Raw genomic sequence first — 24,064 nt, 5'->3', positions numbered from 1 at the left:
GGCACAAAATGTTCCCCTTGGCGCTAACAATTGCCCACTACTGGATTCATTGCTGCTGCTGCCGCCACTACCTCCTTCTCATTCATTCTGTGATAGTCAGGAAAGAGTCTCCAAGATAGCAACAAGTTCCTAGAGCGGCCAATAACATTTTTCTAGGGTAGAACCCTCTAAAGATAGTGAAGTGGTGGGAGGAGAAGAGGAAGATGGAGATGCAAAATAAGGGTGACAGCAGCAGGAGGTGGGATTCAGCAGCTATAGGCATTTGCCTTTGGCAGCCCTATGGCACACTACTCAGCTATTAATTAAAGGATGATGGACACGATCCTGGAGATGCGTTAAATTCGAGGGTCCAACATACTCAAAATCATCTGGAAAATTCTGGAGGGAATGGAGAATTGCCCAAAACTCATTGATGAGGAACAGCCTGGCAGGATTCTCTGAACAGACTATTCCAAACTGGGGAGACATTATTACTGAGAACAATCAGCTCTGAGGAACACTAGAACAAATTTAATGAAATAGGGATTCAAAGCAAGCTGTCTCTCACTGATATCAAGGTCCAAGGAAATTAGCAGGTGTGGAAAAGAGCAAGGAGAAAAGGAAAATGAGGATACTGGAGATAATTGCCAAATTTCTTTCCTCCCAAACCAATCCTCTTTGTGTGAATAAATGGAGTTATGTCAGCTAGAGAGCAATTTATCTATTATATACATACAAAATTGTAGTAGAGATCTATCCAAGCTGTGGTAGGCATAAACAACTGCATCATTAGTACCTTCACAAACTTGTCTGAAGGAGAGAAAGAACCAAGACAAAGTGACAGCAGGATCCATCCTCTAAGATAACTAGTTTTGTTGTTATTATCAGTGAGTTGCTTGCAGATCTGGCAGTAAATCTCATCCCTGTGAAAAAAATAAAAAATAAACAACGTGACCATCAGCCCAATGACAGGCATTTTGCTAAACTGATTCATGTACATTTCCCCATTACAAGTGGATATACATTTAAAATCCTTTTGATTATATTGTGGTTTTTGTTTCATATGGGAAATTGCACCTATGTACCTCACTCTCTATCTGGAACAGTTCTACACAATGACTGAGTTTGGAAAATCAGCAAAGGAAAAGAAGCCACTATCTGTTTTGGCAGGTAATTTTTCACAATTCACAAGTTTTGTGAACTGCCCAGAGAGCTTTGGCTATTGGGCGGTATAGAAATGCAATAAATAAATAAATATTTTGGGTGTACACACTGTAATCTGAAAAAGGGACACTGTATCGTGCATAACCCAGTGAAATGGGCAGGTTCCCCTTAATATAAGTTTTCATACCTGATGGCAGGACATAGGATAGCATTGCCAATAATGAAGTGCACTTTTTCAAGGTTAGACATAGGTCTCTCAGACATAGTGCTCTCCTCTTGGAATATGTCTTCCCCATTAGTCATCTGACTCGCCACCTAAAATGAAACAGAAAACCATTTTTCCTCTCTTGAAGTAAGAATTATTTTAAAAGACATAACTTAATACTGGGGCAGGAAGCTGTCACATATAATTGATTCAATCACATCTAAAAAAACTGCAGTCTTCCCTTCTTGACACATACACACTCCTCCTAGATGCAGTTCAATTCAAACTGATTCTCCTTAGTTTCTTCCTTATTTAATACCCACTGCAAAACCATGAATCCACGGTCCTGCTCCTTTCAATCCCATTTGTTATCTTCTTCCATCACCTTGGCTATTATTTTGTTTAATCTTTATTCTAAACCTTGCTTCTAAATGGACAGTGTTTCCACCTCTCAATAAGCTACACATAGGGCATGTTGTCTGGGAGGCCATTATGCTACGAAAGCTGCTTATTTCTTTATTTGTATGCCTCCTTTCTACCAAAAATAGTGTTCAAGGGTCAAACTAATGGATGATGATGAGGACAAAACATAGCCTACCTTTCCGGTCATTTTGGAGCTGCGTTTTAATTTCACAGACGAAACTGCCTTGGAGAACTTGTTATTCCTCCTGATGTCTAGCTAAGATACAGATGTTTATTATAAAGATTTTGTTGGCTCCCCAAAAGACAGTAGAAAACACAACATTAATGAAAACGCATCAGGCAACAAGGCTCAACTATATTATGAACGAAATCACCACAGCCTAAACCATTTTCTCATCATTTTCTGAGAACTACTACAGGAACACTGGCCTGCTTTTAAGCTGGTTTAAAACAGCATGGTTTGTTGCCCACAATGTGTATGATGGTGTTAATCAGGGTATGTTTGCAATTAGCTTGATCCCACAGTATGAAAGACACAAATTATATTCTTCATTAGACTACCCAGTTGCTCAGAACTTTTTTGCTAACTTCCAAATTCAACAAGTTCTTCATATGGCATAGGTAGTCACATCAGACATGTAAAACATAGTTTGATACATGTCCTGACCGATGAGCACCTGCCTGGACAGTGTGCTCTGTGTAGAGAAAGGAGGCCATCATGTCACTACAGCATGTGAGAAGTCTATGTGTGCATGGTGTCATCAAGATCTAACAAATTCACCAGGCCAGCCTTGGCATCTGGAATTAAAAATATTCCAGAATGTGAGAGGAGAGCCTTTAGAAGACTTCCAGGTTGGAGCAAGCCACATTTTTTTTGGAAACAGAACTAGATGGATCCCTAGTTTAGCCCAACATTTGCAGAAACATTTGTTATAGCTCTGCTCCCACTGTAATCAGAAGTTATACTATTAATGAGAGCAGGATAAGGGTCATGTCAAGTAGTTTGTGGATGATAAAAACACCAGACACTCTAGGCTATCTTCCTTCCAGTGATGTAAATTATGAACTGAGTAATGTAAATGGAATGTGGCGCTTTCTCTTCACTCAACAGAGTCCTAATGAACTATGACCCAGTTCTCTTGAAAAACCGAAATGGCTTACAATTAACAATGGTGCAATCACAGACAGCTAGCCTGTCCCCATTAATTACACTGATTCAAGTCTGCAAGCACTAATTACAGGAAGTTAAGAATTAAGCCCCCAAATCCCAGCTACTCCATGGAACAACCATCTCTAAAATCCCTTTAATTTTGGTCATTCAAACTCAAAGCCTTTCAAAATCAAGTCCATGCGCAATGCTTTATTTATATAATATGGCCCTTCAGATGTTTGAAGGCTCCCTTGAGTTTACACCTCTACAATGGCTGCAAGACCAAAAGAATTATCAAGCACTTCACAGACCACAATAGCTGAGGGCTGTGCCATTAGGGGGGATCAAACTGGAAGCCTTTGGGTTTGTGTGTAGCTGCCCATGTGGTGACGTACTGAACTGCAAGTTGAACCTCTAGGCTAGGCAATTAAGGCAGCTTCTACACCAGCCTGAAAACCCGGGCTGGTCTAAGAATGCTTGTAACCAATGTGCACAGAATTTGCCATATCTTGTTTGTTTAGAAAAAAAACCAAATCAGGTTGTGGCATGTGGGGAAGGGAGAGGTAACCCTTTCTTTCCAGACTATTTTCCCTATGAAAATCACTACACAGAAGCTGCCATTACACATAAAATCTTTGGGGCAAAAAAACAGTGTGTGTGTATGTGATTTTCAATAAGAAAACAGCATGGGGCTTTTTTTAAATTTTTTTTTAATAAAGTAGTAACTGTGAAGAACCCCTGCCTCTTACCAGATCAGGACTGTAACTGCTAATGGGCTGCAGCTGGCTCTTTTTACCAACGCTATCATAAATCTGAGTCACCTCAGAGCTGCTCTTGCTGTTGGTACTCTTCACTGGCTCTGGTAATTCACCCATGAATTGCAAGATAATAGTCCATACAGCTAGAGATGCCTGGTGAGGAGAGGACATAGCATGAGATATCATTACGGATACTGTGGGTCATTTAGAGCTCCATCACACCTACTTTTTTTATCCACTTTTCATCTGCGGTTTCCCCCACCATTTCCTTAGCGAGTGGAGCGCTGGGCACTTTTATGTCTGTGCGTCGTTGCGCTCTTTCAGCTCATGTATCTTTTCACCTGGAGTGCTACTATGCCGGTGAAATCTCCCACCCCGCCCCCTACATTCTCCTTTCCCCTGCAGTTAATTGTTTATTTAAAAAAATATATTTCTTTATTTCTGCCAAATACAATAGTACAGCAGCCTGAAACTGCGCAATGATGGTAAAACAACACGCTACACTTTCCCCTAAGATCATATTAAACACACTTCAAGGAAGGGAGGCCGCTTGTAGGAAGCGGGAGGGAGCCCATGGGCTGAGACTGTTGCTGCCCCTTGGCTTGGGAAAGGTTTACGGGGGGTGGGGGGAGAAAAGGCTTGTTTTGCTCGTTTCAAATGGTGGGCAGATGAATAATCATTTTAACTAATTTCTTTTGTAAAGGTGGTCAGGTCCCCTTCTTTGCTCCAAGGTAACCAAAATGCTTACATCTGCTTAATTTGTAAAGATAAAGAGATCAAACTTGCCATGGTGATAGCTCTTAAGGAGGGCTTTAGCCACCCCAAGTTTGTATCAGATCGGTTCATCCCTTGATTTTAAGGATTTTTTTAATGGAAATTAACAAAAATGCTTACATCTGCATACTTTTTAAAGATAAAGAGATCAAAATTGGCACAGTAATAGCTCTCAGGGAGGACTTTCAGCATGTCAAGTTTGAATCAGATCAGTTCATTCCTTGATTTTTTTTAGGAAATTCTTAATTCCCCCCCTTAAATCCTTTTCCTGATAGTTCACCAGTGTGAAGAATAGAACTTACTTTTAATAGTGTGGTTACTCAGAAGCTTTTTTTAAAGTCTAAAACAGCAAACTGTAAAGAAGTGCTCTGCAACCCTATGCTTACTTCTGAGGTCTTACTTCTGTTTACTCAGAAGTAAGTCTCCCTCTGTTCAATGGGGTTTACTCAAAGGTAAGCATGCATCTGATTTTAGTATGACTTGGAGGTAAATGCAATTGAAATCAATGGGATTTACATTTGAGTAAGGGAACCAGCAGATCTCTTTTATGAACTTGGAGATGCACAACTTCACATGATCAAAGTAAAGGAAAATCAATCCTTCGCACTGGTGGACAGTGTATTGCACTGTCAGCAATGAGCTGATTAGACAATCCCTTATTAAACAGATGTCGCAATAGACACAAAATAAACATTTTTTGAAATGGTTGTATTTTATTCTTTTTTTATAGTTTTATTATAAATCATCTCAAGCACTCATTGGGCCATTCAAATGTCATAATAAGCCAAAAATGCTGAGCAAACTTAATCACTCCTGCTTGGCTCCTCATGCCAGCAGGTGTAGCTAAACAAGCCAGTGACTCTCAAGCAGTGTACACCAGCACACTTACTTGTTCACAGTAAGTTGGAATTAAATAATAATAATTCTGGATTACTGTGACATGGGAACATTGAATGGAGGGACAATTTAAAAAATGCATTAAATAAAAATAAATAAATTACCAGAATATCATCCTTTTCATCATGGTAGAGCAGTGGATGGCGCAGTGGCCGCCGAATGTGTGTATGTGTAGAGGATCCCTGAAAGTAAGTGGCTGCAAATTTGGGAAATGTGTAATCTGCTAGGTCATCAATCTCCTCCTCCTCCAAAGGCTCCATGGTCATAGGGATCATATCCAGGTCCACCTCATTCAGATTGTGTGGCTGGGTCTTTGTTTCCAGGTCCTATGGGGCACAGAAGCGAGCACATGGTTCTCTCTCTCTCTTTCTAGCATGGTTATCCTCTGTGCTCAGCCTTGCTGTAGAAAGATGTTGAGGCTCCTGGTTGGTGCTCTCCAAATGGTGTCAACGTCAGCTACTAATTAACACCACATGGCCATCTTCTCTTTGAGATCATGGGCAGTATCCAGTGGGGCCATTCACTAGCGGGACCCACTGCTAACGCAATGGAAACCTAATGCTTCGTAAAGCAACTGGGAAAAGCAGAAACACTAGTTTCTGGAATGGGGCAGGTCAACAGAGCTCGCAGTAGGGAGTTCTGCTGACCAGCACCATTTCAGAAGCATTTGCGCTCATTTTCAGGGTGCTAGTTCCTGTTGCGCTAGCAGTAGATCCCACAGGCACAAGAGACCTAGCAGAGGCCCAGCAACAGTACTGAGTACTGCCCAGCATTTCTAGATGGCCACTTCACAAGGGGACGAACTGGCCTATAATTTATTTATAGCTGCTTACCTCAAAGCCCAGGGGAGCGTCCCCTTCCTGCCCTCCAATTAAAGGAGGTAAGAAACCAAACACTCTGTCCACCATTTCCTGGTCACTGATGGCATCATATAGTGCTTCGTGTTTTTTGTTCTGTTTCTTTAGCTTACCAGCATCCACTTCATGTTTCAGAGCAACTAGGCCTTCCTGCAAATACAATGATATGAATCCATTTAGCTAGAATTAGGAACTGGAAAGAACAGGGACTTTTATACGGAGACAAACTGCAGCCACTCCTGAAGGTTTGGACTTGTATCAGCAGAACAAACCAGATTACAATGTTAGTTCCTAAGGCTGCAATCTTAAAGATGTTTACTAAGAAGTAAATCTAGTCAAACATAATGGGAGTTACTTCTGCATAGGATTGTATTGTAAATGGAATGGAACATGGCACTGGCATACCTACTCAGGATCAGGGTGTACCAGTGGGATGATTGGTCTAAAACTTCTAAGAATGAATTCCAGATATTTCCAAATGTTTATGAACTTCTTCTGTAAGCAATCTTAACTTATTTATAATTTCTGTCAGCAGTTTTGGAGTTCCCAGGCAGAGGGGTGTCATTAGCTCTCCAAGTTTTCAGCACTGGACATTTGACAATAACTGCCGCACGTTTGAACTAAGCTTTCTGAGACTCAGTCAGTTCCTATGTTCTTGGAATATAGCCCAAGTCCATTAAATACAAAGAACAAGAAGAATTCATGGTAAAATTAATTTCCCTGGCCACTTCCGTTCAAAGATTCCCCAGGGTCCTACAGAACTATAATACGTTTGGATGGTCCTAAATAAAAGCATTGCCCAGCTGGGGACTTTGGATATTTTCCTAACATTTCTGCAAGGACAGGGCTCTTGGTCACTATGCCTGTCTATTTGTTTTGGAAACATGGCCGCTTACATCACTGTGCGTGACCAGCTGGAGAAGTGTACATCTCTCTGCTGAATACCAAATGAAAGCTTCCTGTTTGTTCCCAGCAAATTAAAGAACCTAGCTTTTCTATTCTAAAAGCTTCCTCCTTTCCTTTCTTTGCTCCAGTTATTGGAAGGAGATGCTTATCTTCCTCCAAGCACAGCTTTCTGGCTTCCAGTTTGTGTTGCTGCTGCAGGTAATAGGAACTTAGGCCCTAATCCTATGCATGTTCAGTCAGAAAAAAGCCCTACAACTCCCAGCATGCCCCATTCTGGGAGTTACAGGGCTTTTTCTGACTAAACATGCATAGGATTGGGGCCTTATTATTATTGTTTTTAGCCAGCTTTGCCAGTTCATAGTACTCCCTCTTTTCCAGATAATTCTTACCCTATCTTTAAATTGATCAAGGCAAAGGTAGCATCGTGGCTGAGTTTGCCTCTCTCTTTATGATTTGTAAACATGCTGTTAAAAACTAAGCTTGCACATTAAGGTCCTTATATTTCCATTGTTGTACTGAAACAACATGGAGGAACCAATCACCCTTAAAAACTGCTAAATGAGTAATTTTCTTTCATATTTTTAAGCCCTCAAGATACTTAAGAAAACTGAATTCTTTTAAAATTATCTCAGGTAATTTTGGCAATGGACATTTTTTTTAAAAAAAAATCACAAGTATATATCTAATCCTGAAAACCAGTCAATTTGAACTGATACATATTTAAGCACTCTGTTCTTACAGTCTTGTCTTGATACCCAAGAGTATACATCTTAACTGTCGTAACTCCCTGATTTGATGCAATGTGTAGCATGCAGGTATTTTGCTCTTTGACGATAGCGCTAAAGTCACTCCTAAGTGAAATTTTTAATCACAGGATTTGGCTGCTTCAAACCTATTATGATGCACCATATGATCATTGTTACCCAATCATACCCACCTGTCTCCTCATTCTCTGGAAACTCCTACGAGCAAACATTCCCCTGGCATAAGCCTGTATCACACAAACAGCTTTCAGCTGTTCAGTTGTTTTCTGGCGCATCAAGTAACCTCGACATAAAGCTTGGAACTTAATCACACTCGCTCGGGCTGTCTCGTACTGCTTCACAAGCTGTCTGCTCCGGAAAAGGGCTTGCAGGCGTTCAAACCCCAACATGATCTATCACACACAAGCGAAAGAAAGGTAAGATGCAAGGTGGAAGCCTGATGCAAACTAACATAAACATCCTCTGAGGGTTACGTAACATTCTAGCTAGAAAAAGCTGGAACTGGGCCAGATCTACACCAAGCAACATAGAACACTACGAAAGCAGTTTGGAAATGGTATATGGAATGTGTCAACGGGCCCCAACAGTTTTCAGTGCACTTCAATGCTGTTATAAGGCAGTAGTGAAGATCCTGCCTTAGTGGGATGACAGAAAAGAAGATATGAATACCAGAAACTGAAACGAGGTAGATGGCAAGAATAATTGAATGGAAAGACAGGTTGCTTACCTGTAACTGTAGTTCTTCGAGTGGTCATCTGTGCAGTCACACATTATGGGCTCTGCGCCTGCGCGGGGCCAACTCCGGAAACTTCCCTAGCTGAAAACATTTTTAGGTAGATGATTTCCTAGTCGCTGGCTTTCTAGCTGCCAGTATCACATTCCATATATCTGTAGGAAGGGATTGCTGGTCTAGCGCACCCGTATCCTCCAGGCTGTTAGATTTAGGATATGGACATCCGGGTGGAAAATGGGCCCTTTCTCTTTGGAGATTAGGGGCACTTCCACACGGAGTTCTCAGGGCGCTTCCATCCGCCCCCAGGGCACCCCGAAAACGATTGTGTAACTCGACTGTAAAAGAGACGAGGAAGAGGCGTCCTTGCCGCCGCAGAGCCCCTAGAGAGGCGCGTTCCGGCTCTCCCACCTGCGCCTCCTGCAAAAAAACCCAAACCGAGCGACACGCGCGGAAGCTGCTGCGAACCCCCAAAGGCAAAGAGCCCAGCCAGGCGAAGGCAGCTTGTTGAGGACTTGGCTCCTTTGCAGAGCGTCCAAAGCCAGAAGCCGGCTCGGCAGCGCCGGGAAACGCAGAAGTTCTGCGCAAGGATCTCCCTCAGCACGGTGCAAGTTTCCTTCCTGGCTGGGGTTGGGGAAAAAGAGGCTGCTCCAGCAGGCCGGCGGCTCCCTCTGGCTTTGCTCTGTATGATGGCACTTCTCCCGCCTCCCCAGCAGCTGCTGCTCTCGGGGCTTCTCACTCCACCCCCGGGCCTCGTCGCTGGCTGGCTGGCTGGCTGGCTGGGCTTTCCTTCCCCCTCTCGCGCGCACACACCAAAATCCAGACCAAGCGTGAAGGACGAGCTCTCCGTCCCAGCCGGCGAGGAGGGAGTTGGGTGCCGGCGCCGGCAAGGACGCTTCTTCCTCGTCTCTTTTACAGTCGTGTTACAGGCAAGCTACACGATCGTTTTCGGGGTGCACTGGGGGCGGATGGAAGCGCCCTGAGAACGACGTGTGGAAGTGCCCCAGGTCGTAACGTCGAGGCAATCTGATGAATTCCGCTGACGACAGTTTGAGAAGCGGCGTGAACCATGGTTGCCTTGGCCACCAGGGAGCTATTAGTATGGCGTTGGAATTGTCCCTGCGTAACTTCACTATCACCTTGGAAATGAGGGGTATCGGGCGAACAGGTAAACCAGTCACCCCGACCAGGTCATTTGGAAAGCGTCCCCCAGGGATGCTAGTCTGTGGTCTGCCCATGTGCAGACACGGTTGCAGACAGCATTCTCTGGTGACGCAAACAGGTCTCTCACCAGACGCCCCCATGAGCGGAAGATCATTGCGAGTGCACACTTTGACATTTGCCACTCGTGTGTGTCCACGGAATTGCGGCTGAGATTGTCTGTCAAGATATTGTCTTGACCTGCGATATGGAGGGCAGATAATGTCATGTCATGGGCGATCGCCCAATGAAAGATTTCTAGGGTCAAGGTAATTAGATCCATGGAACGGGTTCCCCCTTGCTTGTTGACATGCCAGACGACTGCCATGTTGTCTGTGCGAATCTGAACCGCATGTCCTGTTAGAGATTGCTGGAAAGCATGTAATGCCTTTTGCACAGCCAGCAACTCTGGCACATTTATGTGTTTTAGTTTGTTGAAAAAGTTCCAACGCTGTTGGATTTTCATCTCTCCGCAGTGGGCGCCCCAGCCTACTAACAATGCATCTGTCACCAAGGTCTTGGATGGCACCGGAGGCCGGAAGTCCAGGCCTTGCATGATGTTGGATTTGTTTGCCCACCATAGAAGGGACCTCTTTAGGGTCACAAGAAGCGAGAGTCTGACTCGTTGAGCGTTCATGGTATTGTCGTATTCCCGCAGTAGCCATAACTGGAGGGGCCTCATGTGAAGGCGTGCCCAAGGCACAACGTTCACTGTCGCTGCCATGAATCCAAGTAGCCTCTGTACCTGGAAGGCAGATACGCTGTGTGACAGGCACAGCTTGAGGGTTAGAGTAAGTAGCGTGGTAGCTCTTTCTTCTGGGAGGAAGGCCTTGGAAAGGGTTGAATCCAGAATGGCTCCGAGGAATTTTATTCTCTGGGTAGGTTTGAAAGTGGACTTTTCTTCATTGAGGCACAGGCCTAGTGCAGAAAGAAGGTTGAACGTGAGTCTGGTGTTGCGAATGGCCTCTTGCCTTGTATTTGCCACCAGTAGCCAGTCCTCTAGATAAGGGTATATTTCTACCCCATGAGTCCTGAGATAAGCACATACAGGAGCCATGAACTTTGTGAAGACTCGGGGAGCAGTGGACAGGCTGAAAGGTAAGATCTTGAATTGGAAGATTTCTTCCCCTATCAGGAAGCGTAGGAAATGACGATGGTCCCTATGGATTGACACATGGAAATACGCGTCCCTGAGATCGATTGCCATAAACCAATCCCCTTGAGAGAGGAACAGGAGGATGGTTGCTAAAGTGTTCATCCGAAACTTTTTGGGTTTGATGAACTTGTTTACTTCCCTGAGGTCCAAAATAGGGTGGAGGCCCCCATCCCGCTTCGGAACCGTAAAGTAACAGGAGTAGAACCCGAGGTTTATACTGTTTGCAGACAGTTGCTCTATGGCGCCCTTCCCCAACAAAGATGTAGTTTCTTGTAGGAGGGTGTCTGTAGGTGGTGAAAATCTTGTGATTCTGAGCGGAGGGAGGGTAACAAACTCTATTTTGTAACCCCGAAGAATGATGTCTAAGACTCATGTATCGGTGGTAATAACGGTCCATGCAAGGTAGAAGGGGGCGAGAATTTCTCCAAAACAGGGGAGGGGGGGAAGTAGGGATGGTAGGGCAGTCAAAGATGGTGTCTCTGGGCTCTGACCGGCTTGCCCTTGTTCTGCCTGAAGCGCCCAGTAAACTGTTGCTTCTTGTACTGTGCTTGAGGGTGGTATTGAGGTGCTCGTTCTTGTGACTGCTGCTGTCTAGGAAAAAATTGTGGTTGGTTCCTGAACCAATGTCTTTGGCGAAAAGGTCTTTGCTGTTGACCAATACCCATTCTCTTGGCTGTATTCTTTGCCTTTTGAATACTTTCCATGGATTCATCAGTGGAGCAGTTGAATAAACCACCACCTTCAACGGGAAGGTCTTCTATACGGGTACGTGCCTCTTGGGACAGACCCGCTGAACGTAGCCATGCGTGCCTTCTAAGTGCAATGGAGGCGATCGTAGCTTTTGATGCACAGTCTGTGGCATGACGAGCAGTGTTTAATTCTTGGCGAGACAGCCTCATAGCCTCAGTATAAAAAACTGTGGCTAATTCCCTCTGATCATCTGGGAGATAACAGCAGAGAGAGGTTATCTTTTCCCACAAGAAGAGTTGGTATTTTGCCATGGTGGCTTGGTAATTGTGGACTCTTAGAGCAAATCTACACGTAGTACTGAAGGCGCTTGTGTACGCCTCCAGTGCGCCGTCAAAACGATGGTGTAGACAGCGAAAGAAGAGACGGAGGAGAAGGCGGCTGGGGAACCAGCCGAGTCCTTGCCGCCGCCTCCTCCCCGCCGGCCTCCTGCTGCCGGGGTAAGAGCCACCCGGGTCGGAGAGCTTGGCTTCCGCTTCCGCCGAGCTCTCTGACCTGGGTGGCTCTTAGCTCGGCAGCAGGAGGCCGGCGGGGAGGCGGCGGCAGCGGCAAGGACGCGGCCGGTTCCCCAGCCTCCTCCTCCTCCGTCTCTTCCTCCATCTCTTCTTTCGCCGTCTACACCATCGTTTTGACGACGCACTGGAGGCGCACGCAAGTGCCTTCAGTACTATGTGTAGATTCCCTCTTAGTGATAGTGCAGTAGAAGAGTAGATTCTTCTGCCCAAACCGTCTAACCTGCGCCCTTCTTTATCAATGGGTGCATTGTGCCTTCTTTGTGAACGTCCCTGAGAAGCCTCAACAATGATGGAATTAGGTTTAGGGTGAGTGAACAGAAATGATGCCATCTTTTCTTGTATTTTATACAGGTTTTCCAGTCTCTTGGAAGTCAGGGGCATAGAGGAGGGCAACTTCCAAGATTGTTGAGCCATCCTTAGCAACACAGGTAGGTAAGGGATGGCAGCTGGTGTAGAGGGCTCACAGCAGACATCGTCGTAAACTGGATCGTTTAGTTTTTCCAGTGGTTGGGACATTTCAATTCCCAAAGATTTCGCCATCCTTTGGACTTGCCCCGCGAAGTGTGCTAGGTCCTCCGACAGTGAAACTGTGTCTGGAGTGGCCACTATATTTTCCGGTGACGGAATTGACGGTGTTGGAGAAGCTTCTTGCGAGGAATCTGACTGGTAGTCCTCCTCAGATTGGAGGGTTGGTGCTTCCAGTCTGCCCCTTTCGTCACCCCGCCCGACAGCAGGACATACTGTCTGCAGAGGGGTTCCAACGGTCGGTACCGAGACGGTCGGTACCGCAGCAGTTGAGGGTGTTTGCGTCCGGTACGACAGCTGCGTCGGTTGCGAGGGGCGCGCTGGTTGCAGCAGTGGCGGTGGTGGCATAGATGGAGCATTTTGTGGGAGAGGCGGGCGAGAGATCGATTCCGATGGTGGTTGTCGAAAGCGAGGGTAGGCTGGGTGTTGCTGTATCATAGAATCATAGAATAGCAGAGTTGGAAGGGGCCTACAAGGCCATCGAGTCCAACCCCCTGCTCAATGTCTCTCATAATAGTAATCTTGGTCCCTACAGTATCTCCAATCGTCCCAGTAATGTGGGCAGTACGGAGGGGGTGACCAGTCGGCATAGTAGTCGTGCCTTCTTACAGGCGAGCGGGAGCGATCGCCGTATCTTGGTGAGAACGAACGTCAGTGTCCAGAAATCTCCGATGCGATTGAAGTCGGAGAAAAATCACGAGGTCACTGGTGTGGAGACATCGCTCGGTACCGATGGCCCCTGCTGTCGACTGGAGGATGTGATCCCTCACGGTACCGAGGAGAGGAAAGCCCTTGCCGAGATAGAGGCTGTACGGGGAACTCTGCAACATTGTCTAGAGAAGAATCTCTAAGCTCCCCTTCCGAGATGGATGCCCTTAGGGGCAGTTCCTCCACCGGTATTGTAACTATCTGAAAAGGAGATAGTACCAGAGAGTCCATTGCTCTCTCATGCGTCAGTGTCGGTAGCGTCAGCATCGGTGGAGAGGTTGGTGTTGTTTACCTCGGTATCGAAAAAGGCTTTGGTAGCAAAAGCCTCGGTATCGGGCTTTTCGGTATCGAGGCAGACTTTGGTAGCGAAGGCCTCGGTATCGGGCTCTTCAGTATCAATGAAGATGGATGCGTTGACTTCTTTTTGACATGCTTCGTCTTAAGCTTGCTCTTTTTCTTGAGTGGCTCGTCTCCTCCGTTATGCTCCCTAGCTCTCTTAGAGAGCTTCTTTGCTGCCTTAATGGAGGAACTGTGAGTTGGAGCGGGTGGATCCGACAGGGCTTCACTCCATGAAGCAGGAGGCTGGGGCAACGACTCCATTTTCTTTGGAGGAGTAGAAGCTCGAGCCGGTCTCGGAGTATCCACTGACGCCAGCGCCCTTTCCCAGAGAATTGCCCTAAGGCGATCTGAGTGCTTTTTCCTGGCTTGCCTTGAGAATTTTAGGCAAAAAGCACAAGATTCCACCATGTGTGCTTCTCCCAAACACAATAAACACAACGAATGTCCGTCGGTGGAGGAGATTTTTTGTCCACAAGTAGTACTTCTTGAAAAGTGCTCTTAGTGCCATAGGCACCTACTAATCCATACTAACAGTAATAACAATTTTTTTATTTTATTTTATAAATAGAGAAGATAGAAAACTGGAGAAAAAGAATAGGAAGAATAGAAAAAACGAAAGTTTTCAGCAGAGGTAAGTCTAACTAACCAGGCGTCTCACAAAGAGCTGTTGACCCACAGGCGGTTGAAGGGAACTGAGGAGTTAGGGCGGGAAATCCCGAGCATGCTCAGTAGACGGTGGGGGAGGGTTTCCCACCCAAAAATGTTTTCAGCTAGGGAAGTTTCCGGAGCTGGCCCCACGCAGGCGCAGAGCCCATAATGTGTGATGCACAGAGACCACGAAGAAGAACTTGGCGCGATCTCCTGCTGTGTGCAGGAGAAGCAGCACGATCAAAACAGCCCACTGAATGGGCCATGTGCACGTTGTTTACTTCCTCTTTCCAGAGAGAGAAAGAGCAGGATGCAGCCTTCTATATATCCATGTTCATGCCTCCCCGAGAAGCCTAACAGCCCCAACCTCCCTACAGAGATGGATACAAGCTTGGACATGACTCTGGGCATCGCTACATGAAGATTTTATCATGTGCTGCTGTTAGGTCACTCACAGAAGTTTGTGGGTCTTTTAAGCAATGTCATCAACCTCAAGTACCCCCGCCATGCTTTATAACCTTTATCCTTTTCTTTTTTTGATTGAAGAAAGTGGGGCATTTTCCCTAGAAGCATGATAAAGCCCTCGAACGGCTAAGTGAATTTCCATAATTGTGTTATACCACAGCACCATCTAGTGGCTGTATAATGAAACATATAGAACTTGCAGATAAAGGAACCCCCTGAAAAACAGCACATGCCAGCACATGCAAAGGAGCGAATCTTAACTCTGCAAAGAATCTGGAAGCAGAAGCCCTGGTAAAGCTGTGGGATAGAGAATCCCTCTGGTGTTAAGAAGCCCTCTTTCCCTAACTGCATCTATTAGCCACCAGGAATGAGGAAAGCTAGCTGCCGTAGCTAATCTACCAGCAGCCAATCAGGCTGCAGCCAAGGGAAAGCTGGGAAACATGGCTAACTCCATTGGCTTTGCTGAGAGAACAGCTCTATTTGGCTCTTATCCCTGAACTGTTTCCATTCCAGTTGGTCATTATAAGAAACGTTATGTAACTTTGAGATTCCGCCTGGACATTAGGAAAAACTTCCTGACTGTAATAGCAGTACAACAATGGAACCAATTACCCAGGGAGGTCATGGCCTCTCCCACACTGGACAGCCATCTGCCAGGTATACTTTAAGTGGATTCCTGCATTGAGCAGGGGTTTGGACATGATGGACTTATGGGTCCCTTCCAACACAACTATTCTATGAAGAATTGGTGCCTGAATTTCCTTGTTATTTTCTTCTCTCCTCTTCCCTTGGGCACAGAAAGGCTAGAGACTTGCTTTAAAAAAACAACGCTGGGAATTGAACCCAGCTGGCGTGGGCTGGTCCATGAAGTCACGAAGAGTCGGAAGCGACTGAACGAATAAACAACAACAAAGGTACAAATGGACACGGATAGCCTGGCTAGAATTTGAGCAAGACCCAGCCAACTGGGCAATATGGCAGCCCTACTGACTATACAGAACCATTTTTCACATTGGAACTCAAAAATGAATGCAAGGTCCATACCATCTTGAAGTTCTTCCGACAGCAATAGCCCCTCCAGGCTGTCTGAATAACCACAGCTGAGCGTCTCTGCCTCAGAAACTGTTTCCTATAAGCAGAAGAAATAAAAACCAAAGGCTTATTTTTCAAAATTGATTTTTAATGTTCATTTATACATTCCCTTTTCACCCTAAATGTTTTCGACAAAGAGAAAATAGTTTAGTAGTGATTCCCAAATAGTGGGCCTGGTGGAATTAATAGCAGACAATGGGTCTTCGGAACGTTATAAGTGGATGGTCTACAGATCCCATCCCACCAACCCATGCCCCAAAGCTCAGAGAAGCACTGCATTTAATTCCTCCCCACCTCTCTTTCTTAATGAAAATAGTTGCATCTTAAACTCTCTTCTCCATGGACGTTTACAAGAACTATCAACAATGACACTACTCTAAAGTTTTCCTGCCCTCTATTGTTGCTATGCCATTCAACTGATATTGGTGAGATTATAGGGGAAAGTATATATACATTAACACAAACACATTAAAATTGCTAAGGGTGTTTATGGAGGGGTTCATGGAAGCACTTTCAATCAGTGAGCCATGGCAGCCCTGTTATTTACATCTGTTAAGTTTTTATTCACTAGCGGGACCTGCAACAGAATGTTGCAGTGTATCCAATGGAGGCTGGTGGCTCCAATTCTAGTGGAGCTGTGAATCCATTCTGGGTTTCAGTCAGAATCAGACAGAACTCTAAAGGAGCTATCCGAAGTGCTGAACCATAGCTCCAAAATCAGGTTCAACACCTTGAGTGGCTCCTTTAGAAGTCTGGCTGGGTCTGAACCAGCCTCTACTAAATGTATCTTCCCTCCTAAATGGACCCCCTCTTATTCAAGGCTCCAGCCAGCCATTCCCTCTAAGCATGGCATTCCACTTCCATTCCATTTTTTGTCAACCATCACTCTAGATTCCATGCCATCTGTTTCTGTTTTCCCCCTTAGGTATTTTGCTATTTCTGCAAACCCTGAGGTTCCCTCAAGCATGGTGATACTTCTCTTGTTTCTCAATGGCCCCATTTGGTCTGCAATCCTGTCAATACTCACCAGCTCACTTCACTATTAGAAGGAGTGATTGCAGTTGCAACTTTCCATTTCTCAGACTTCCTTCTCCCTCCATTTCCCCTCTTCCTTTCCCTTAGCATGTGCTCTCTCTTTGAATATTCAAAGCTGTAATTGTGGCTTGTCATTTCATGCAAACCTGGTGGGTTGTGCAAGGGTTAAGCAACCTTCACATAACCCTAAAACAAGTCATGGGATATGTGCGGGTTGTTTAACCCTCAGACAACACCCCCCACCGGGTTCAGATGACATAACCCCCAGTTGTGGCTTGAATATTCAAAATGGCCAACATACATACTGAAGTGTGTTCACACCATGGCTTAAATAATGGCCTGTTGGATCACGCAACCAGCCCAATATAATAAAGAAGCAGGTTCTAAAGCTTAGCTGACATTGTGAAGAGCAAGCAAAAGACGTTGTCCCACTAAGCCACTGAGTGACCTGATGGCCAGTGGTTCTTCCTCCTCACTCTGCCCGTTTTAGAATGAGCAGGGAGAATGGAAAACTAGCATTCTGCCAAGCTGCACAGCAACCTGGCAGGCCATGAACTTCCCTCATTTTCTCTTCTCTTACGCATGTTTGCCCTTTATGGACTTCTCCACTCTGGATTAAGGGCAGGTAAGATATATAAGTATTGTTCACTGTCTTTAAAAGCATTTACCTGTCTTTGAATCCCCTCAGCACTTTCTGAATTAGAATGACTTTCTCTGTGAGTGCTTTGTCTCGCTGCACCTCCAGTATTGTATCATGGTAGTCCTATTCAAGAATGCAAAATTAAAAATAATTTATCTAATGTTTATAACAACACAGAACAGTGCTATGTACAGAACAGTATCTGAGTTGAATTGTTCCCCTTAACAATGAAATTTATTAGCGAAACAATAATAATAATAATTTTATATATATATATATATATATATATATATATATATATATATACATATATATACACACACACACACACACACACACACACACACACACACACTTTGTTACACTATAGACTTGATCAGATGAGGCTTTTCATTGGCTAACCTTTAATAAACCTTGCCCTGCTTGTGTGACTTTGCAAGCTAGCTACATGATGTCATCATAGTCCTACAGCTGCCGTGTAAATTTCCCTCACTTTGCTGGTATTTCTTCACAATGAGGAAAATCCATTATTTTTTTCTGGCATGCCACAGTACTACAAAGAACCACTGGTGTGATCCCTGTTTTGGGAACTTTGTGGCATTTTTGTGGGGGGCTGGTTGTGATATTTACTCTGATGTTTCTGAACAGAGATGTCACTATAGCACAATTTCAATCCCCTTTGTGTAATTTCATTTCCAGTTGGCATAGTATAAACATGGCTGTTTTCCCCTTATTTTTTATTTTGATGGTGCAATACTTACTAACTTCTGGAGTTACCTCCTTCCGAAAACACCTATTTCCAAATTTCTACCATAGCAGTCTTGCACAATTTCTTCTCTTTTTTTAAAAAAAAAATGTACATGCACAGGTAAATTGATTAACCTTCATGCACATCCACAGAGGGAGACAGAAGCGGGAGGAGGGTAATCGTTATGGAAAGGTGGGGAAGAGATGGTGGTGGGAGGGATGAAATACAGGTATGCAGACAGGAGATTGTGTTTCATTCTGGGGGGTGGGGGACAGGAGGAAAACTTCAGCAGTGTGATAGATACTGTAAAATCTGCATTTAAAGAAAAAAATGGAACACAATGCCATTCCCTATACCAAATTCTATATCTAAGCCACTCAACATTTAGCTGTTTTTGTTTCCTGGTGGCAGGAGCTAAGCATGATAGAAATCAGATACTATTCCAGTTTCAAATAAGAGCATGTTAGCCAAAGCACTACATATGTAACCTACATGTGATAAAAGTGGCACAGACTCAATTACTTTATCGAGGAATTGGGCTCTGTGAAGAATATGTCAAGCCATGTTGAGCTCCTGATTACTTTACAGTGCAATTCTACACATGTCTATTCAGAAGTAGGTCCCATTGAACTCAACGATGCTTACTTCTGAGTTGACAAGTATAGGATTGCACTGTCAGTCTGCAAGCGTATTTACATGCACCTCAGAATAAGCCCTGTTGAACACAATTGGACTTATTCCTGAAGAAATGTGAATAATCTTACGCTATTACTAACATATGACTTCTACCTAGGTGTGTGTTATATAAGATAAAACTGTTGATTACTCTTACAACTTACTTTTAGGAAAACTTTGGTTCTTCCAATTTTCCACTCATTGTCTTTTCCAATCAACTTCTTACAGATGTCAATGCAACACTGGCGAGGATCGTTCTTCAACTAGAATATAAATCAATTATTATATTTAATTTTGGCTAGTAATAGAGGCTGCAAGACAAATGTCTACAAAATTGTTCCATTAAACTACAGTACCCTTTTACACTAGTGAAATTTTGATTTGTTCCTTTTCCTTCATTTGTAAACTCCATATCCTATGAGAATTGAGATTTGTATCATTTGAAAATAAGTACTAAATTCTACTTGCAGCTGCTAACAAATGACTAAAAAAATGTACAGAATTTAATTGTGTCATTGGCACTATATATTGGATATATGTATAAACAGCAATAAGAAGGGATTTCAGATTTACAGATCAACATGTCTATTACCACAATTAAATTATAAGATGAATTAGTTCAATCTTCCTTCTAATATACCTGTTCTCGAGGTGACACTGGCTGCAGGACCTTGTATCTGTCAAAGAAATCTGCAAAACTATAGCGAACTGGATAGCCAGATTTCCTAATCTGAATGGTTTCCATCATCCCAGAGTAACGCAATTGTCGAATGCAGAGTTCTCGATCAAACTGCTGAAGGTACAATAAAGCACAAGGCTACAATTAAAACTTGAGCATGAATGATACACAGGAGTATTCCTGTTTATTCTTTCACAGCAAGAAAGGGTCTGATGAAAAATATATATTTTAGAATCACATTATCTATTATCTATTTTAGAATTACATTTTCAGTCAAATTAGGGTACCAGATTAAGCACTGGAGTGAATAATGGATGCCAATATAGTTCTACATTTGCTAAGGTAAATCAATCAATTATCTGAAGGAACGCCTCCTCCCATATGTACCTACCCGGACCTTAAGATCATCTACAGGGGCCCTTCTCCGTGAGCCCCTGCCAAAGGAAGTGAGGCAGGTGGCTACTAGGAGGAGGGCTTTCTCCGCTGTAGCACCCCGGTTGTGGAACGAGCTCCCCAGAGAGGTCCGCCTGGCGCCTACACTGTACTGCTTTCGTCGCCAGCTGAAGACCTTTTTATTCACTCAGTATTTTAACACTTAATTTTAACTTAAATTTAAATTTTACTGTTTTAACTCTGTATTTTAATCTTATATCAATTTTGCTGTGTGGTTTTATCCTGGTTGCGCTTTTTATACTATATTTCGTAATTGTGTTTTTAACCTGTTGGGTGTTTTATTGTGGTTTTAATTTTTGTGAACCGCCCAGAGAGCTTCGGCTATTGGGCGGTATAAAAATGTAATAAATAAATAAATAAATAAATAAATCAGCCCCCTGAAACTTTGTAAAAATCCCACCCCCAGCAAAAGGCAGCAAAAAATTACTTCCACTTCCATAAGGGATGATTTTAAGGGACCACAAAAGGGGGTGGGATTTTCAGTCCAGCATTATTATTTTTGGTGCATATACAAGATATTTCTTGAAGATGCCCCTTGAAGAAAAACCTATATACACTAAATGAATCAGTGATCTTCTGAGGAGGCCTTATTGATGGTTCTACAACCAATATTGTGACATCAAGAAATGGCATGTAACTGCGCCTTCTTGGTTAGTGCCATTCACCCTCTGGAATACTCTCCCACATGTAATTCAAGAGGCAGAAAATATGGTGAGCTTCAAACACCTCTTGAAAATGCATTTATTCACTCAGGCTTTCCCTGACTTAAAATTGATTCTGACACTGTTCTATTTTACTGCTTTATTTTAAAGTTGTAAAAGTATTTATTGCTGGTTTTATATTATACATGTTATTATGTAAACCACTTGGAAATCCTGGATGTCAAGTGGTATAGAAGTAGCTTAAATAAATGAATAAACCCCGTAATGGAGCTACCAAGAAAACTACACATTCAAAATGCACATTTACTTTACTTACTACTATTTCACTTATTTTAATTGGCTGGTTTTTTATGATATATATTTTAATGTATTACTAGGGCAAGCTAAAAATCAAAGAAAAAGCATAATTAACTAAATACATAATTCCTTCAAAATGAGACTCCTTCTTACACACCCAAACCAGAGGACACGACAGACCTTGGGTTGATCTAGATATTTTAATGAAATGTTACCATAGGCATCTTGTAGTCGTTGGGTTTAAGACAGCGGATAAAATACGGTTGGCAGCTACCCAGGATTTTCATCAGCTGTTCTAGAGACTGTTTGAACTGACCCCCTAGTGTAGACAGGCGTTTAGTGGAATCTGATCCCTGGGGACAGTAAGCACATAAATGGTTTGAATGTCAGTTTAACATCAACAAGCATTTCATTACAGTGCTGCATATTTTTGGAAAGAGGTAAAATGGTGCCTACACAGCTAAATACACATTTAAAGGGCAACCCTATGCATAGAATAAAATGCTGATAAGGCATGTTTATCTGATGCTGTAGAAGAGCCCATAATGAAACTGATACAAGGCAAAAACCCTTACTGCTTTCTATCTTGCACTGAACATGTTCTTTACGTTGCTGCCTGATTATCCCCTTAAGGCTGATCCACACTTTTTATGATTGGCAAGCTTGCTTTTGTCCACTATGAAATGTCTCTCAGTGAGCATCTGCAATGTTTGCAGAGCAAAGGGTGTCTGTGAACATGCAGTAGGCATTTTATTTATTTACAGCATTTCTATACCACCACATCAAACACAGATTCCAGAGCGGTGAACATAAGAGTAAAACATTAAAAATTCAAAAAGATTAAGACACCATATTTAAATTGTTCTTTTAAAACAGAATACCAATAAAAATCATGGCTGGTCAATTAAGGAATGCTTCCCGGAACAGGACTGTTTTCAGGAGGCACCAGAAGGAACACAGTGTTGGCGTCTGCCTGACCTCCAGGGGTATGGAGCTCCCCCCAAAATGGGCCACCACATTGAAGGCTGGGTGGGCTCCAGTTGGGCCATAGGTCTATGTGGAACCACCAGGAGCATGGCCTCTGATGACCTCAGTGAATGGGCAGATTGGTAAGGAAGAAGGCACTCTCTCAGCTATCCTAGTCTCAAGCTGTTGAGGGCTTTGTATACTAGTACTAAAACCTGAAACCTGGCCCAGTGTCAAATAGGCAGGCAGTCGATTCCCTCAGCAAAGGAGTTGCATGCACCAGATAAAGATGGGGAGAAATTCATTAAGTTTGTCTAATTCTGCACTTTCACACCAATACATAAACCAAAATTGAGTTATCCTTTAAAAATCGTACTTCTCTGAATTTTGTGGAGTTCTCTGATCAAAAAATGTATATAAAAATACATATATTAAGGGAAAGTGTACAGAAAAATGAGTATATTAGTGGAAATGGTTTTTTTAAAAATATTTTACATTAAATTAATTGCAAAACTGCATATATTAGGCAAAATTATGTACATAGATGCATATATTAGGAGAAATGTACAAATTTTTGTGTGAATGTTAAAAAAAACCCTTCAAACTAATGTGGAAACAGTATAACCAATCTTTAAAATTGAAATAATGAGAAACTGAAATCAACAGATTTGGCCATCCCTCTCCCTCAGTGTTTATAGACCTGCATTTCCCCATGTGCTGCTGCCCTCCCATGGCCAAAAACATAGAGCAATTGAGGTAATCCACATTCCTTTTAAAAGACCCAGGAATTCTTCAACAGAAAGAGAAATTCAAACAAGAAGGACAAAATGTAAAATAGAGAATTGTGTCAGCTATTTGAGTTCTTTAAATAAAGAGCAGAAAGCTTTAATCAAGAACTGCATTCATTTGATTACAAACCACCATTTCATGCCTGTAGTGATGCTAACACCACAAACTGGTCGAATAGCAGGGTGGCTACCCAGATTTGTAAATTCTGTCTCACATGTAGGGATTTTATTAAATCCATTCACTGAGTTTTGTGGATTGTCAGGCATTGTCATCCACTCGTTGATGGAATTACATTTTCTTCTAGGGATGTACAAGAATTTGGTTCCTATTTGCATTTGCTCAAATAAGCATTAGCACAATCCCCCACCCCAAGGAGTAAAACAACGGTGTGCAAGTCTGTGGAATCCGCACAAGTCAGAAAAAGCCAGTCCACTGCGGAATCTGCAAGTTGGATTCATAGAACTCTAAACTCACGTGAATCCACTGCAGATTTCTCTGCCACCGCTAGTCACACAAGTAATAACAATAAATAACATTAAAGGGCAGGAGGTAGCAGGAATAAAACAATGACTTTAAACAACAAACCCTAAAGGAGAAGACAAGATATATCAACCCAGAGAGTAAAGCAGATACAACAAAATTTACTACAGGTGAAAATGTAAAGAAAAGAAATTAAAGGGGGGGAAACTTTCATTCTGTGTTTCAACAAGAATCTATACCACAAGCCATTCAATAGAAGGCAAAAACATACAAAAGTGCTTTTCTTCACAATTTAATGGGGCCCCTGAGAAGATCGTGCATATATGTGTAGGTGCGGGTGGTGTTGGAGGCTATCTCTGAGAAGGCTTGTTTTGGTGGTTAAAGAGAGGAGGGCTTGTATTTATTATATGTGTATTTTATAACCCTGAAAAAATAGCATGTGGCTGGAGAATTATAAATCCACTCATAAGATGAATGAGAAGAAAGGACCTTGTAATATACAGATCCAATTCTCCATTAACATTTCCATCTCTCATAATTTGGGTGACATGACTGCAAGGCAGAGAGTGTGAATGTTCCTTTAAAAGCCCCATCATCACAAATAATAACGGACCCATGGCTTTTTCCACTACACTTTC

The 24,064-nt window shown here is 43.2% G+C and overlaps 1 protein-coding gene across 1 annotated transcript in view; it reads right to left on the bottom strand.

The window, feature by feature from the left end:
• Positions 1-24,064, bottom strand: part of MYO7B (myosin VIIB) — a 75,985-nt gene that overhangs the window by 32,242 nt on the left and 19,679 nt on the right. The window contains exons 16-28 of the mRNA XM_063132425.1: positions 21,407-21,544; positions 19,741-19,893; positions 19,265-19,363; positions 17,706-17,800; positions 15,955-16,039; positions 8,051-8,269; positions 7,194-7,305; positions 6,184-6,353; positions 5,455-5,676; positions 3,671-3,832; positions 1,947-2,027; positions 1,331-1,458; positions 776-902 (exon numbers count right to left, since the gene is read on the bottom strand). Of these exons, the coding sequence (XP_062988495.1) occupies positions 776-902; positions 1,331-1,458; positions 1,947-2,027; positions 3,671-3,832; positions 5,455-5,676; positions 6,184-6,353; positions 7,194-7,305; positions 8,051-8,269; positions 15,955-16,039; positions 17,706-17,800; positions 19,265-19,363; positions 19,741-19,893; positions 21,407-21,544 (1,791 nt within the window). The remainder of the gene's footprint in view (positions 1-775; positions 903-1,330; positions 1,459-1,946; positions 2,028-3,670; positions 3,833-5,454; positions 5,677-6,183; positions 6,354-7,193; positions 7,306-8,050; positions 8,270-15,954; positions 16,040-17,705; positions 17,801-19,264; positions 19,364-19,740; positions 19,894-21,406; positions 21,545-24,064) is intronic.

Source organism: Elgaria multicarinata, chromosome 8 (genome assembly GCF_023053635.1).
Source record: "Elgaria multicarinata webbii isolate HBS135686 ecotype San Diego chromosome 8, rElgMul1.1.pri, whole genome shotgun sequence".
Taxonomy (NCBI): Eukaryota; Metazoa; Chordata; class Lepidosauria; order Squamata; family Anguidae; genus Elgaria; species Elgaria multicarinata.
This window is presented reverse-complemented; position numbering and strand designations above follow the sequence as displayed.